At 42.4% G+C, this 16,248-nt stretch overlaps 2 protein-coding genes across 2 annotated transcripts; one reads left to right on the forward strand and one right to left on the reverse strand.

Moving 5' to 3' along the window:
• Positions 1–1,603: 1,603 nt before the first annotated feature.
• On the reverse strand, positions 1,604–4,906 carry LOC101484342 (stomatin). Its single transcript, XM_004557926.6, has one exon. The coding sequence runs from the start codon at positions 4,778–4,780 to the stop codon at positions 3,926–3,928; it is 855 nt and encodes a 284-aa protein (XP_004557983.1). The 5' UTR covers positions 4,781–4,906; the 3' UTR covers positions 1,604–3,925.
• Positions 4,907–4,957: 51 nt separating this feature from the next.
• On the forward strand, positions 4,958–10,637 carry tmem208 (transmembrane protein 208). Its single transcript, XM_004557927.4, has 6 exons — positions 4,958–5,120; positions 8,237–8,332; positions 8,613–8,672; positions 8,769–8,905; positions 9,791–9,875; positions 9,961–10,637. The coding sequence occupies exons 1-6, from the start codon at positions 5,115–5,117 to the stop codon at positions 10,096–10,098; spliced, it is 522 nt and encodes a 173-aa protein (XP_004557984.1). The 5' UTR covers positions 4,958–5,114; the 3' UTR covers positions 10,099–10,637.
• Positions 10,638–16,248: the final 5,611 nt, after the last annotated feature.

The raw sequence follows: 16,248 nt of genomic DNA on the forward strand, positions 1-16,248 counted from the left end.
GTGGTAGACTTCTGCAGGCACAAACATCCTCCACTGCAACCACTGAACATCCAAGGTATGGACATTGAGGCTGTGGATAGCTACAGGTACCTTGTTGTTGAACAATAAACTGGCCGGACTCATAATTCAGATGCAGGCTGTACCTGCTGTGGAGGCTCAGGTCTTTTGGAGTGAAGGGCCCACTCCTGAAGACCTTTTATGACTCTGTGGTGGCCTCAGCCATCTTTTACAGTGTGGTCCGCTGAGGCAGCAGCATCTCTGTTGGGGACAGGAAGAGACTGAACAGGGTGATCCGGAGGGCCAGCTCTGTTCTAGGATGCTCTCTGGACAGAGTGGAGGTGCTGAGTGACAGGAGAATGGTGGCTAAGCTGTCATTTCTGTTGGACAACATCTCCCACCCCATGCAGGAGACCCTGACAGCACTGTGGCATTTTAAACCATGACATTAAATTCTAGAGGAAAAAAAATCATATTACCCTATAAAAGAAATTATATCCTTACCCCATAAAAAACAAATACAATACTTGAATAGCAAAACTATTCTAAACATCGTTTCTGCTTTAAATGTATTTATTCATTTATTTATTTATTTAGTGCGACTTCTAGAAATGGCCAGCAGATGGAACCCCGTGTCCATGGTTCGCAACTCACTTTCAACTACAGGAAGAAGAATCCAAATTAGTTGGAGAATTCAGGAACAGCTAGGCTGGTGGAAGAATAACTTCCAAAGAGAAAAATAAAACATTTTGGGGAAAGTTCATCCAACTAGTTGTGTTTTTTGTTTTGTGGTTGTTGTTTTTTTTTGTTTTGTTTTTTTAGCTAATTTGACACTCACTTGCCACTTTATTGGTATAATATCTGTTCAACTGCTCATTAATGTAATATCTAATCACCAAAACATAGGGCAGCAACTCGGTAAAAACAACTTGCTGAAATTCAAACTGCGTATCAGTATGATGAAAAAAGAGTGAACCTGGCATGACTATTGGTGCTGGTCAGAGTATTTCAGAAACTGCTGATCTAATGGGATTGACAAAGAATGGCCTGAAAAAGAGAAAATATCCAATGAGCAGCAGTTCTCCGGACAAAAATGCAGCCACTAGTTATAGCCAAGGTATGCAGAAGAGCATCTGTGGACACACAACATGTCGAACCTTGTAGCAGATGTGCTACAGCAGCAGAAGACCGCACAGAGTGCCACAGGAAACCAAGGCTGTAATTCATATGGACTCACTAACTGAACAACAGGAGAGTGGAAACGAGTCTGATCTCAGGAGTCTATTTCTGCTGCAATGGATGAACCAATCTGTGTGACACCATCACATCAACATGAACCAAAATCCCAGAGAAATCAGCACCTTGTTGAATCTGTGCCATGAAGAATTAAAGAGGCTCTGAAAGTAAGAGGGTCCAACCCAGTGCTGCTGAAATGTATGTAATAAAGTGGCTGTTGAGAGAATGTGATGTTTTTTTAATTAAAAAAAAAAAACAATCAAAAAAAGTTTTTGTCCCGATGATCATTTAAATTAAAGCTAATTTATACAGTTGTTCATAAGTTATCCAGTTTAGTACCCTGTGTTTGAAGACAGCTGATGAGACTTGCTTTTCAGTCAGATCTTTATTTGTCACCTTTATCTGTCATATACATATCTCAAGACAAAATCATATACGTTTGTCAGCAAAGCAAAAACCAACAATAATCCTGAATCCAACTTCAACACACGTTTTGACTTAACATAAGCTCCACAGCATCTGATACTCCTCTTTCACTGTAACAGCAAAAAAAGAGATAAACGTTACTGTAGTATAATGTCACAGCCTTTGTATCCTGCAGCGACAGGTAACTTAAACCCGTTTGTCCCACAAAACCGAGCCCTTCGTGAGGCAACAGCAAAACTATAATAAACTTCACAGGGCTCTATATATAAAACACTGCTTGATCACAGACAGACTAAACAATGCAAGCTACATTTAGAAACTCTGTTCTTGAAATGCTAAAAAGAGGGAAACACATGCAAACTGCAGATATACTACAGATTAATACAGATCAATACAAAGGCTAGTATTTGGCTTTTGAGCGCAAGTGATAAAATATCATTTAAAAAAAATAAAATAAGTAAAGTAACTTCTTTAGATAACTTTGTATAGAAGTGCATAGAGTGATACTGGACTGTAAAATGAATACATGTCAGTACATTAAGGCCTTTGGTTGTAAGATTTACAGTCTCTGCTTCACCTAAGCAGACAATGAAGCCACACAGGTTGACGGGATGAACAAGATAAAAGAAACAACTGACAGCCATGTACTGAGGTGTGGCTGCTCAGGCCCATCTTCTGACTGTGTCAGATGAATCTGTGGGTGTTTGAACCGCTTGTCCACCCGTTACATGCTGTGGATCATTAGAGAGTTTAGAGTAAACACACAAGTTCAGCAACCATCGACTTGTTTCAGCTTATAATGTAGTAGTATAGTGGCAACTAGAGAAAAGGTGTGTGTGTATGTTTCTGTATAATTACTTGGTAACTCTGACTGATCCTCGCTTTCTGACCAGCTTATTCAAACACGACTCCCTGCTTCTTCATGGTCAGTGGAGCGAAGTGGAATACATTACATTAACAATATTCACGGCATTCAAGGTTTGAAGCCCAAATTCAACATTTCACACAAACATGTCAGCTTTTTGTCCTTCATCCTCACAATCACATCCAACGAGCGGGAGAGACTAAAGGTAAAGGTAACAACGATGATGTCAGGTCTAAGGTTAGTCTGAGTTTTACACTTAAAATTAGTCTAAAACACATTCAGTAAGGTTTTGGCAATAGTAACAGACAGTACAGTCAGAATACTTATATAATGAAAACACTTTAAATAACTGCAGCACTGAGATGCTGGCAGCTGTACCAGTGCTGAGAAATATATAGACCAGGGTGTGTGTGTGTGTGTGTGTGTGTGTGCAGCTGTAGACCACATATCTATCAGGCACTTAAACTCACAATTTCTACATTTGTAACCAAAATGTAACAAGATAAGAGTTAAACTGCACTCTCGCTGATTTGGTTTAAGGCTCATACACAATTTCCGAATTCAGTCAGCGGTCAGCTATTGGCAGGCACGCCGAGCCAGCCGCTGGAGATTTTGCTGGGCGTCTGGCACCTCCGGCTCTGGACTGACTGAGCGAGCATGCTGAATGGACAAGAGCTGATGGAGAGCTGAGGCTGGTCAGCTAAACAGCAAAGTGAAGTGAGCAAACTTGCTTTGCTAAAAGAAAATATAGTTATTATTTCCTGATCTATGTGTGAGTGCTGCTGCTGGTTAAACACAGCAGGCTAGGTTCAGATGAAAGAAGGAAATAAAAATGCCACCGTCTCAATGCAGTGTATTATAAACCACAGGGAGCAACTCACCAAGCATCATCTTAGCACTAGTGGTTTAATTCCACAGCCACAGAGCTATGTAAATGACAGACTGGAGTCATTTATGACTGCTTTTTTTTTAATATAATGACTCTATTTGTGTTCATCCCAGTTTATTTATTTTTTAATCTATGACATATCTTGTAAAATGCCCTAATATAATTAATTATGGGTTTCAATCCCTGCTATGTAAAAAAGGGGTTTGGCTTAGGCTTTGCCTCAAGGCTTCTACAGCAGTAAATCGGGCTGCTGTAGGTGTGTTTGCCATGGTTCACTGCAAAACACCACAAGTGGAAATTCACAATAAAACCCACCCCAGCAGTGTTATATATAATAACTTTCTATCAGCTGTGCCACACCAATAATTACTAATTCGTGGCTTATTAATAGGAAACCTTGAAAATAAGCCCACTCGGTTACCTGATGGTTACAGAGGAATGCCTAACAGAGGGAGGGACAGTGTAATATGTCAGGTGATCCGTGCTGTGTTAGTGTGTGGATTTTAGCCTCCTCAGTGTTTGATGAGGCCCTGCATCATCTCCAGCGGCAGCGGGAAAATGATGGTGGAGTTCTTCTCGGCAGCGATGGTGTTGAGGGTCTGCAGGTAGCGCAGCTGCAGGGCGGACGGAGACTCTGCGATCACCAGGGAGGCCTCCTTGAGCGCCCGCGACGCGTTCATCTCCCCCTCGGCGGCGATCACCTTGGCTCTGGCCTCGCGACTCGCCTCTGCCTCAGCCGCCATGGCTCTCTGGAGCTGGAGGGGCAGCTTCACATCTTTGATCTCCACCCTCTCCACCTTGATTCCCCAGTCATCCGTGGCGTCATCCAGTGACGACTGCATGCTGTGCGCGATCTCCTCGCGGTCGGACAGGATCTCGGCCAGGTTCTTGGTGCCCAGCACGTTCCTCAGGGTGGTCTGGGCCAGCAGGCGCGTGGCTGCATCCGCGTTAGTGATGTTGGCCACAGCCAGGGTGGCATTCTGGACGCGATAGTAGACCACGCCATCAACGCTCACTGTCACCGAGTCTTTGGTCAGAACCTCTTGAGGTGGGATGTCGAAGGTGATGGTGCGCATGTCCACGTTAATGAAGCTGTCGGTGCACGGCACGATGAAGAACAAACCCGGTCCTTTGGCTCCACCACGCAAAATGCGCCCCAGGCGGAAGATAATGGCCCTCTCGTACTCCTTCACGATCTTGATGCACATCCAGATAGATAAGGGCAAGGTGAGCAGCACGAGGAGGAGGGAGAGGCCGACCAGCAGCCAGCCGCAAAACCCGATGTCCGAGTCAGTATTCTCCAAAGTTACCTGACGCTCGCGTCTCCTGGCTTCTTTCAGGGCGGTGTCCTCGTTGTCGCCAGCCATTGTCTGGGCCCAAAATCTGAACTAACTGTTAAGCTGAGGTAAAGATGGCAGTAGTTTACTGGAGCAGCTGCTGCGCACTCCTGAAAAAACACAAACAGAAAAAAACTACACAACGATTACGCAAAGACGCGGGAGACGGAAATGGAGCTGATGATGCCATAATCGTGCGCCGGATGTGTTGCTATTCCCCACACAAGCCGTGAGTGCTGATGTGTTTCAAGAGTCTGGACGGGTTTAATGCAGTAACGAGCAGAGCGGCAGCGGCGGCTCGGAGGTCGATGTCCAAGAAGACGGCAGCGGAGGAGAGCAGCAGCAGCACCGGTCCGGAGAGCGAATGGCGGTGAGGCACACACACATGCGGCAGAGCTGAGTAGTTCACTTCCACATTTCCTCAATGCTGTACCGCAGCTGATGCACCGACTCAGCTGCAGAGAGCATCAGAAGCCTGCGGTTTGTTCTGCGATGGCGTGAAAACAAACTCAACACAAGAATCTAATTTCTGTCACTTTCTCACGTTTGATCTCTCCCACCCCGGCTTCGTTCACGCGTGCTGCTATGCAGTACTGGTGGAAGGGATCGATCCATGTATCGGGAGTGTCGATACCGACGCTGGTATTGGACACTAGCGCGGATACTTTGTTTCTATCCGATTCAGTTCAGCTGTGTTAAATTATTATCATAATTATGGGGGGAAATTAAAGAGAAATACCTCAAATATACACTGAAAAAATGTCTGAACCTTTTCGTTTTGAGTCCCATGTCTGTTTTATTTTATTTACACCTTATGGCCACATTGATACCACAGAAGCTGCCCTGTCCCTGAAGCCCAAAGTGCTTTAAAGACAGGCACATTTACACTCCAGGTCCCCAAAATACATGAAAAGCTGAAAGGTGTGTTTTGTTGTGTTAACTCATTTTACTAAGTAAAAATCACAGTGATTTGGTGGTCATTAAAATGTGTTCAGAATATGCAAATTGATGATGATTCATGTCATAAATCATGACACACCGCTCTCCCCTACATAAGCTGCCTGTACAGGTTAAAAGAATTGGTATCGGCAGTATGGGAGAAGCGTTTCATACAGACAGGCACCAGCCAGCCAAAAGGTTTGAACGCAGGACCTTCTTGCTGACGCACTGCCCTGCATCAGACAGATACTGAAGGTAGATGAGTTTAAATACCTGGAGTCAGTCATACAAGACAACGGAGAGAGGTGAAGAAGAGAGTAGAGCAGGTGGAGATGAGTGTCAGGGATGATCTGTGGCTGAAGAATAGCAGGAGGTAGAGGTGTCTGAGATGGAGATGCTAAGAGTTTCATTGGGAGTGACCAGGATGGGCAAGATTAGAAATGAGTACATCAGAGTTACAGCACAGGTCGAGCAGTTCGGAGACAAAGTTAGAGAAGCAAGGCTGAGATGGTTCGGACATGTATAGAGGATATATTTAATAAAGGATGCTGAAGATGGAGCTGCCGGGCAGGAGGAAAAGAGCAGGAGCACAGAGAAGGTTCATGGATGTAGTGAAGGAGGACGCACAGAGTGTTGGTGTGATAAAGGGGGATGCTAGGGATAGGGTGAGATGGAGGCAGATGAAGAAGAAGAAGGTATTTAAACATCTTTTGATTCGGGCCTGTATTTTTGCAGAGGGAACAATAAACAGAGCAAAGGCAAACTTTTAATGTAATCACATAAAAATGTGCATTAAAATCATATTTTACATTGAAGACAAAATTGATCTTGACAAAGACGTTTACATTTATCTGCTAAAACCTTCACACTTCATTCATTACTGATACTGTACCCCTACACTGATATTTAGTTATTGTGCATCATGTCAGATATCATCAGTTGAAAACGTAATGAAAAGGTTTCATGTGAGTGGAAGCTTTAATCTGTGTTCCTTCTGTAGGACGCACTTTTTTAACCTAATTTTGTTTTTGTTTTTATATCATAGTAACGTCGTATTTAATGGACTGAAGAAGTGAATTAACGTTCTGAGTGTATGCTCATGCATTTGTAAATCGTACAACCAGTAGCGGTCTTAGATATGGGCGACATGGGGAGTTGCCCAGGGCGGCATCGTGGTAGGGTCAGCATCATGGCATCCGCAAAAAAACAAGTTGCACATACCCATGCTGCCCCGACATCATAACAGCGCATTTTGGGGATTGCAAAGGCACTGAACGGTTTTCTATCGCCCCTTTGCGAGGAGTAAAGGCGCCCTTTTTGAATAATTAAACGGCGTTTTTTTTTAATGCTATTTCTTAACCAGAGGTGTTCGAAAACTCACAATACTTGGCTGGCCTCTGGCTGGTTGGAAAAGCGTGAAAAATGTGCTTTAAAGTGTTTACATTAATTTTGGGGAAAATGAAGTGTAGTCCAAAATTTGGACTGTTCATATAACGATATATATCGGATGACGATATAAAAACGTCTATCGTTTCATTTTACGCTATCGTTTATTTCGTGGTGTCGCAAAATAAACTGTTTACGGCAATATCTTTTCATTATTTTGATGGTCACTGTAGTGGCTATATTAATTTCTTAAAGTTTTCTCTTTCTCTTATATTTTATATAGCAACACTAGGGATGGACAAGCGCCTGTTTTTATGCGTTGTTGTTAGCAACAACGACGGTAAAACCATCGCATGTCCGCTTGTTTATTTCCACATAAACCTTTCACAATAAAGCTCAAGATCCTGTTGAGACCTTTCAAAATAAACGGAATCACGTGAAAAAGTATGCAGAGTATTGACGGATGAGAAGCAAAAAAAGAGTCGTCAGGTGCTAAAAAATAAACCTTAGACTCAAACGTTAGAACAGGCTTTTCCCTGCAGCACGCCGTGTAATAAATACAAAGAAAACGGCGAACGTTACAACCTGTCTAAAAGTGTCTAAAATGTCTAAAAATGTGTAGTTTCATGCATCGGTTAAAACACTCTACTCCAGGTAAGCGACGCCTAGCTGGAGACAATTCACCTACCCGAGAGTCACAGAATTTACAGAAAATATTACATTTTTTCGTTATTGGGACGATAGATGTTTTATATTGGGATATGAGATTTTGGTCATATCGCACAGCCCTAGTCCATATGCTTTATGTCCAAATGTAAGTGGGGCCAGTGGAACAACCACTGTGTTACTGTCTTGTGGTGCTTTATCATCACTGGAGAGAAGCTCGAGTCCAGAGGTGACATCTTCGCTAAGATTACCTGCTCATTTTAAGACATTGTTCCCTACCTAGTTGTAGATCTAATAACTCTGAAGACGTACACACATTGGTGCTTTAGATGAGTTGAGTTCTTCTATTTCAGATATTTATGGTAGAAGCTGATAGATCCAGCCAAACACCATACAGTAAGAAAGAAGTATCTGAAAGCTTTTGCGCCTGCCTTAATTAAAATGCTTGGATACGTATGGTAACGCTGTCATTGCCCTCTGTGTTTTGCCCATCAGCCCAAAGGTAAAGTTGGCACGAAGGGAAAGAAGCAGATCTACGAGGAGAATGAAGCCACTCTGAAGTTCTACACGAGAGTCATCCTCGGAGCGAATGTAAGAGGCCCTGTGTTGTTTTTGGATGTTTTCAGTCATGTTTTCAGGCCTTTACAGGGTCTCCAGGGTGAGAAATTGATTCGTAGGGGATCAAAGTGTGTTCACACTTCATTTTCTGAGGCTTTGACTATTTGGGACACTCAGATCTAATATCAGTTTAAGTCCTGACTGTAGGATTTGGGTGTTTATATATTGATTTAGGTGCATTTTTTATTTTAAAAAAATGTAATTCATAATTTGTTTGAAATAGTGATCGCAGGTCTCTTGTGCTCCTCTGCAGGCGATATACGCCGCTGTAAATTTCTTGGTTTTCTACAGTTCGTCCACATTTTGGACATGGGTGAGTTTATTTAAAGACCATAATTTAAACTGTGAATGTCCGCAAATAGGATTGAATGTTTCTGGCTTTAAAACTCTTCTACGACTCCTCTGGCAGTTGCTGCTCGTGTTCGCGTTGGCGGTGTACGTCGGGAGTTACCGCTCCATGGCAGCCATGGCCAAGCCGGCGTTTGCTGACGACGGAAGTCTCCTGGACGGAGGGATAGACCTAAACATGGAGCAGGGAATGGCAGAGTAAGTCGTCCCTCCAAGATGTCTCACACCGTCCAGTGAGGTGTGTGAGGCATTTCCAGCTTTTGTTGAAGTGCGGTGGTATATCTGTCCTACTTGTGCATTGTGGAAACTAAACAGAGTTTTTGGTGTTTTTCCACTTAACAACATGCATGAGCTCTCACAGCATTTTTTGTCTTTGAAAAAAAAAATGACACAATTAATATACTGCTCAACAAATGAAAGGAGGCTCATCGTCGCCCCTCTAGTGCACCTGTTGATAATTTCATAAAGACCAAAGCAGCTGAAACCGATTAACATCCTGACCAGATCAATATCCCACAACTTTAACTGACTTGATGCTATAGTCTGATTAAAAAGTGCTCCTTCATCTTTTTGAGCGCTTTATAAAAGTAGTTCAATTTCAAGCAAAGGCTTCACCAGATTTAGATTTGGCTGCTGTCCCGTACAACGCCGTGTTCTCCAGACATCAATAGAGAATCTCTAGTGGTGATGGACCTCTAAATTGTCCATCACAAATCATCAACCTCTGTGTCTGCCCGACCTGACTTTTTTGTGAGGAGGAACCTCATTGCGGATGAAAACATAGGAAGAGTCCAGTGTGCAGGCCTGAAGGTGGCGCCTGAGGTCAGGAGTGTTGCCAGTAACACGCTTGTACTTTAAAAAACCCCAAAAGACATTCATGTGGTTGTACTCCATGTCGAGACTCCAAGATGAGACTGTGAATGTGGCTTTACTGTAACGCCTCGAGGAGCCCGAGGTGAAACATTTGCTGGAAACCACCTGAACCGTGGCACGTGTGCAAAGGTCCAGGCGGCCTGATGAGAGCTCTGTGTCCTTTGCTGTGGTCACATGTTCTTTTTCAGTGATGATTAATTCTGGTTTTAGACACCTGAAGGACGTGATCCTGCTCACAGCCATAGTGCAAGTGCTCAGCACCATCTCCTCTTACTTCTGGTATCTCTGGCTGCTGGTAAGAGCTTTTGTAGTCCCGACTTCTTTTCATTTTGTTTTCCACACACGTCATAATTTAAGTTTGTCCTGTGTGTGTGTGCCAGGCCCCGGCCCGTGCCCTCTACTTGCTGTGGGTAAACTTCCTGGGCCCCTGGTTTATGGCAGAAAGCCCGTCGGCGCCGGAGGAGGTGAACGAGAAGAAGCAGAGAAGACAAGAGCGCAGGCAGATGAGACGATTCTGATGCTGCAGAGCAGGCGGAGCAGTATTTTTATACGCAGAATCTAATCTAGAAGATGGCGAGGAATTCATAAGTTATTCAGGAAGAAATTTAGTTATTAAATTAAACTCAATCCAGATCTGATCTTGTGGAATCTCGTTTTCCGTGTTTGCTTTCTTTCTGCTCTCCTGTGATTGAGTTTTCTCCCGAAGTTATGAAACAAATTATTCCTTATTTAGATAATATTACAGCCCAAATGTAATTTGTCCCCAGGCAGAGATTAGGGGTTTTGCTGTTGCACAATGCTGCTGCGCTGTCCCATGCAGGTTTGAGTTACAGTGAGTCAGATTTCAGTTCCACAGCAAGATGAGTCCAAATTTCTTTGAATCTGTCAGTGCCGCTTTTATTGTGGTGCACGGTTTGTTTTATTTTTCAAAAACTGTGAGCATTCATCGGAGAATCAAGAGACGTTTATGAGTTATTGCTGTCGTCAAATCAACTGAATGCCAGTGAGTTTTAATAAGAAAATTGAAACAATTTTGCAATAAACAAAAGAAATCTTCCTTCAGTGTCTCGAGTTTAAAATTTTATTTATTTGCAGACGTAATGTTTGGCTTAAACGCGACTAAAGGATTGAGAGATGATTATCAGTTTCCTTACGAGACTAAAATTAGGTTTTGGTGTAAATAAACCTGACAGGTGTTTCATGGGTTTAAAATGTAACTCTCAGAGAAATGTCGGATTTTAAAATCAATCCAAGAAGAAGAAAAATGTCATGTTTGGCAAAAGCTGAAGCCAGATGATCCACATAGGACACGGTCATTTGCAATCAAATATTCATGGCCTAGTTTAGACAAAGAGAAACATGAGTAATTGTAATGGTCGGTTATAATAAGGATTATTAAATTCACGAATTCATTTTGTGAAATGCCAGAGGAGGAAAATGGTTTACAGAAACTCTTATATAAAACAACTAACAGTACTATTATCCACATGACATCCATTTATTTCAAACTAACTATGATACAGTTTTTAAGCTTGTTCTCAACTCACATCCACTCACCAGCGAATTCATTAGGTTAATTGGGTTCAACTGCTTGTAAATGAATATATCTCATCAGCCAATCACGTGGCAACAGCTCAACATGTGGTCAAGAGGACCTCCTGAAGTTCAAATCAAACATCAGAACGGGCAACAGGGATGATTTTATCTACTAGAGTTTTCCCACACAACCATCTGTGGAGTTTATAGGGAATGTTTGGAAAAAGAGAAAGTATCCAGTAAGCAGCAGTTCTCTGGGTGAAAATGCCTTGATGTTGGAGGTCAGAGGAGAACGACCAGACGGCTTTGAGCTGAGCTGAACTCAGATAGCCACTCATTAAAACCAAGGTATGCAGAAGAGCACCTCCGAACAGTGAACACTGAACCTGGATGCACACAGGCTACAGCAGCAGAAGATCACACTGTCCTAAGAACAGGTAACTGAGCTTACAGTTTCCACACTGTCACCAAAGCTGGACGACAGAAGACTGAAAAAATGTGACCGAGTCAGCAGCAATTGAGAAATGAGATGCTGTTGGTTTAAAAGCCTGCTCTGCACCATCTAACCGTTGCTAGCAAAGTGAATTTAGTGATTATGTTGAAACTCCAAAGAGCGCAAGTAGGCTGGCAAAGCCCTGATCTGCTTCCAGTGTAATTACAGATTGGCATTGTTGTTCTGTTCATGCTTACCCAACGCAACAAGCTACGACCTGCAGTCGTCGGGTTTGACGGGGAACTGCTGTGATGGTGTGAATCCTTTTATAAGGAAACAGAAGAGAAAAAGCATCTACAAACAAAACAAACCCCCCAAAAATGAATTTAACCAGCTTTATTTATTTTATATAACTTCATGCTTTTCCTAAAAAGTCAGTGTCCCCACAGGCTTTTTAAAAATAATTGCTTTTCCTTTGCCTGTGTCTTGTCCTCCTTCATCCCAGCCCTGTGGTCCTGTACTGTCTCTATTATAGGGTTATAAACAAAAGTAACCAAAATTAGAGCAGCACAGCATCCAGTTGTCAAGGCCAATCCCAGATGTGGGCTTTGAGAGGGAGCATGTTGCAGTGTAATTTAGTGCCGGGGCCACTCACACGCACATAACCCCACCCCCCCCAAAGGGGCTTGCATGTGTACTTTGTGTTTTCTGACTGTTGTGCTTTCTATAATAAGATGTACCGAAATTTGATGTTCGTTCTAACCGTGCAGCGAGTTCAGCGAGAAACCTGAGACAGACAGGAAAACGTCTTTTTCTGCAGGCTCAAACTTTCCCCTTTTCTCTATAACATGAAGTCGTCTCGCTTTTTACTGTAAAGTACAACAGTATGGAAAAAAGCACAGTGCTGCATGTGAACATCCCTATCGCAGCTGCTGATTTAAGATGGAAGGGGGGGGAAAGAGTGGGAGAGCGAGGATGTTGTTTACCGTGGCAGTAAAACAGGGTTTATCCTGACAAGATGAAATAAGGGAGTTAAAGCTGCATTCCATAGGCTTCTTGTGTAACTTTGTATGGTATAACCTTTAAAAGGCTTAAACCCATCATAAACTCGGAGAGGAAAGGAAAAAAGCACGAGCTCAACAATCATGAGATTAACAGAAGGATGAGCAGACACAAATGGAGCTTCTTGACTCCTCGCCTTGAGCAGAAGGTGGCCATCACATTGTGGCTCCCTTTGGGCTCACGCCACTAGACGAAACAGGAAATTGGGAGCATTTGGGCAGCAGTCGAGCCTCTGACCCTTGAACTGCGGCTCTTCTCGTCTTTGAAGTCAAGCGAGAGAATCACTTACAAAGCAATTACACGCGATGTTGAGTGTGTTTCCTTGAGCATTCAGCCTCCGCTGTGTAAACAGAATCAGAGCTCTCAGTGTGTTTGGCAGAGCCGTGGGTGTAGTCCAGTCCTGTTTTGACTAAACCGAGCCACACACTACGGACGGCTCGAGGTTTATGGCGCTAATTTTTCACTTAGACCACGATCGCTGCGATTTCTTTTCCTAATAAGAATCATCTTCGAGCATAAAGATGTCACCGGCGAGGCAGCGTTAACGTCTCCCGCCGTGGCCTTAAAAGGCCGTCGAGAATTCCTGCTGCATTTGACTCTGCGTGGGTGTGTCGGTTTGTTTGTGTGCTTGTAATGCTCATGTTGCGGGGACATACATCTGTCTCAGACACTGTTACACACACAAAAACACGTATCATGGTAGTGACTTCGCTTTGGTTTATGCCAAAAAGTTTTATTTACAGCTAAGAAAGGTGTCCTTGTCTTCTAAAGAGAAACATAACTCTGTGTTCTTGAGCATTAGAGTCCCATCAGAGATGACCCCCCCCCCCGATTTCCCTGCCAGCTTGTTTGAAACGGATTCAACAAGTTGCTGGAAACATTTCATGTAAACGTGACGGCATCTGTTGGATTGAGATCAGGTGACTTGGAGGTCAATTGAGTCCAGCTGACTTACTGTGATGTTCATGAAACCAGTTTGAGATGATTTGAGCTTTGTGACATGGAGCGTTATCCAGCAGAAGATGGGTCTCAAAAAGGATGGACGTGGTCAACAACACTGCTCAGATAGACTGTGGTATTTAAACGGTGCTCATTTGGTACCAGGGGGCCCAGAGTGTGCTAAGAACATATCCCCCACACCATTACAACACACGTAGCCTGAACTGTGGATACAAGGCAGGATGAATCTATGCTTTTATGTTGCTTTCACTAAATTCTGACTGAACTGTAGCCTCAGTTTCCTGTTCTTGGCTAATGGGAGTTGCAGCAGGTGTGGTCTTCTGCTGCTGTAGCCCATCTGCTTCGAGGTTCGACATGTTGGGCGTCAGAGATGGTCTGCTGCGTACATTAGTTGTAACAAGTGGTTATTTAAGTTACTGTTAACTTCCAATCATCTCGAAGTACTCATGCTTGTTTCCCTCTCACCTCTGACATCAGCATGGTATTTTTGTCCAGGGAGCTGCCGCGCAGTGGATGTTTTCTCATATTTCAAAGCGCACATTTCAAAATAAGGCCACAAAATGTGACGTTGGACTAACCCACAGACGTACCGAATACATTTCTTTTTATAAGTCCTGGAAATTCCCGATTTTGCTTTCGTTTTGTTTTATTTTTTACTAGATATGAAGAAACCTCTTTATCAAGCCTTCTATTGCTCTGAAACACGGCATGGCTGAAATTTGAACCTCATCTAATAGCTCGGGGCTACACCTGCTGCTACCATCAACCAACCAAATTACTGGCAGTTAAGCTGTACTGTGGGCAAAGCAGGTGCCAGACTCTGACAAGGAATTCATTGAGTGAAATAAAACAGTAGCCTGCTTTGCAATATTTTTGTTTGATGGTCTGATACTTGGACGCAGGTCAAAAACAATAAAAAAAATTAATAAATTAAATGTGTCACGCTTTTTAATAACATCAGTTTATAGTCTAATTTAATTATCACACATTGCACACAATGAATGCTTTAGAGCATTCAGGTTGTATTTTGCACTCGCTGGCCTTAGCAACCCCATGAAACTTCGTTTGTACGTACATGTATCGGAGGATATGAGAGGATAGGCCTACAAATCAGCATAATAGCAGAAACGTCAAGATTGTGATGAATGTTCTCCTCTGGAGCTAAATTGATCATAAATAATTCACCGTACAATAAACTACACGCAGAGTTTGTCAAAACTTGTACACGCTGTTAAAAAAAATGCTGGCCAAATTATGTTTTGTGACACCGTGTATTACCTGGATGCGTGTTGTAGCAAATGTCCTCGTGGCTTGACAAGCTGATAATAAAACAGCACAAATATAAAAAGCAATTTAAGCAGTTTGAAAAAAAAAAGTTCTGTAATATGTAAAAATCTATTAATGTAACCATAAAAAACTCTGAAATTCGAAGCACCAACTTGGTCTGTTTGTGAGTTTCATTACATTGTTCAGCTTTTTTGGAAAAAATATGCTAATTCACAGTTTGCTTTACTGTGAACACCTTTGTTTATAAAGATTTACAACCTAGCAGTAACCTCCCAGGCTACAAAATGATGCCAAAGGAAAAGTGCCAAAGATTTTAATTTCTTGAGGTCCTCTCCAAAAGGGAGACTCCTGTATTAAAATGCCCAAGCGCCTTGTCTATGTCTATATAAGCAGACAACAGAAAAGTGATAAAAGAGGCAGATGGAGATTAATGCTAGATGCATTAAAGGTCCCCAGACAGATCATCTAATCATCTGTGGCTACAAACAAACAAAACAAAACAAAATTAGCAGCAACTATAGACTGTATGCAGAAGACGGGCATAACTACTGTGAGCTCGTGTCAGGTCTCCACAGAGACTGTCCACAATTTCCCTTTTATAAAAATTCTACAGTGTTTCTTCTTCTTCTTCTTAGAATTTAAATATTAAGCCCTATAGTTTGCATTATTAGTAGCATGGCTAGTGGGTGCCATGATGTGTAGCTGTAGCTACTAGCTTACCGCTAGGCTTCATCTCAGGAAGTATGAGTTTTACCTATTGCTAATGCAGTGCATTTTTAAGAATTTTAATACAATATTATGAAGAATTATATGGCATGCTATTATTATTAGTGCTGTCAGCATCAATCTCGTTAAAATGATCTTAACACCATAACCACATTAACGCGTCGACGCATTAGCGCCATGCAGCCCCACGCACAGGGCAATCCGTGTTAACTCGCTAACGGAGATTTTCTGCGTTAATGCGGTTATGGCGTTAATATATATATATATATATATATATATATATAATGTTCTTCCTCTACACCCCCCCCCCCCCAATTTTTGCACATGTCGAGGAGCGTGTCAGGCTACATTTCACTGTGTGTTATACTTGTATAACTATGCATGTGACAAATAAAGAACCTTGAACCTTTACTTGTTTATTAATCATAATTATTACATAAAAAGAACTTTATGGAAAGTGAAAATAAAGTTGAGCTAAAATAAAGCTGCATAAAAACTATATTTTAAAATTGACTTCACTGGTGACAAAAACGTAGGAAACATATTTTAAATACATTAATTACTGTAATTACAATTACAATTCATCACTGTAAGTCAAAGTTTCTCATCTCGTCCATATCTTCCTGAGATCACCGGACCTGCAGCCACAGCTTCAGGTTCACAC

This window comes from Maylandia zebra, linkage group LG1, assembly GCF_041146795.1.
Source record: "Maylandia zebra isolate NMK-2024a linkage group LG1, Mzebra_GT3a, whole genome shotgun sequence".
Taxonomy (NCBI): Eukaryota; Metazoa; Chordata; class Actinopteri; order Cichliformes; family Cichlidae; genus Maylandia; species Maylandia zebra.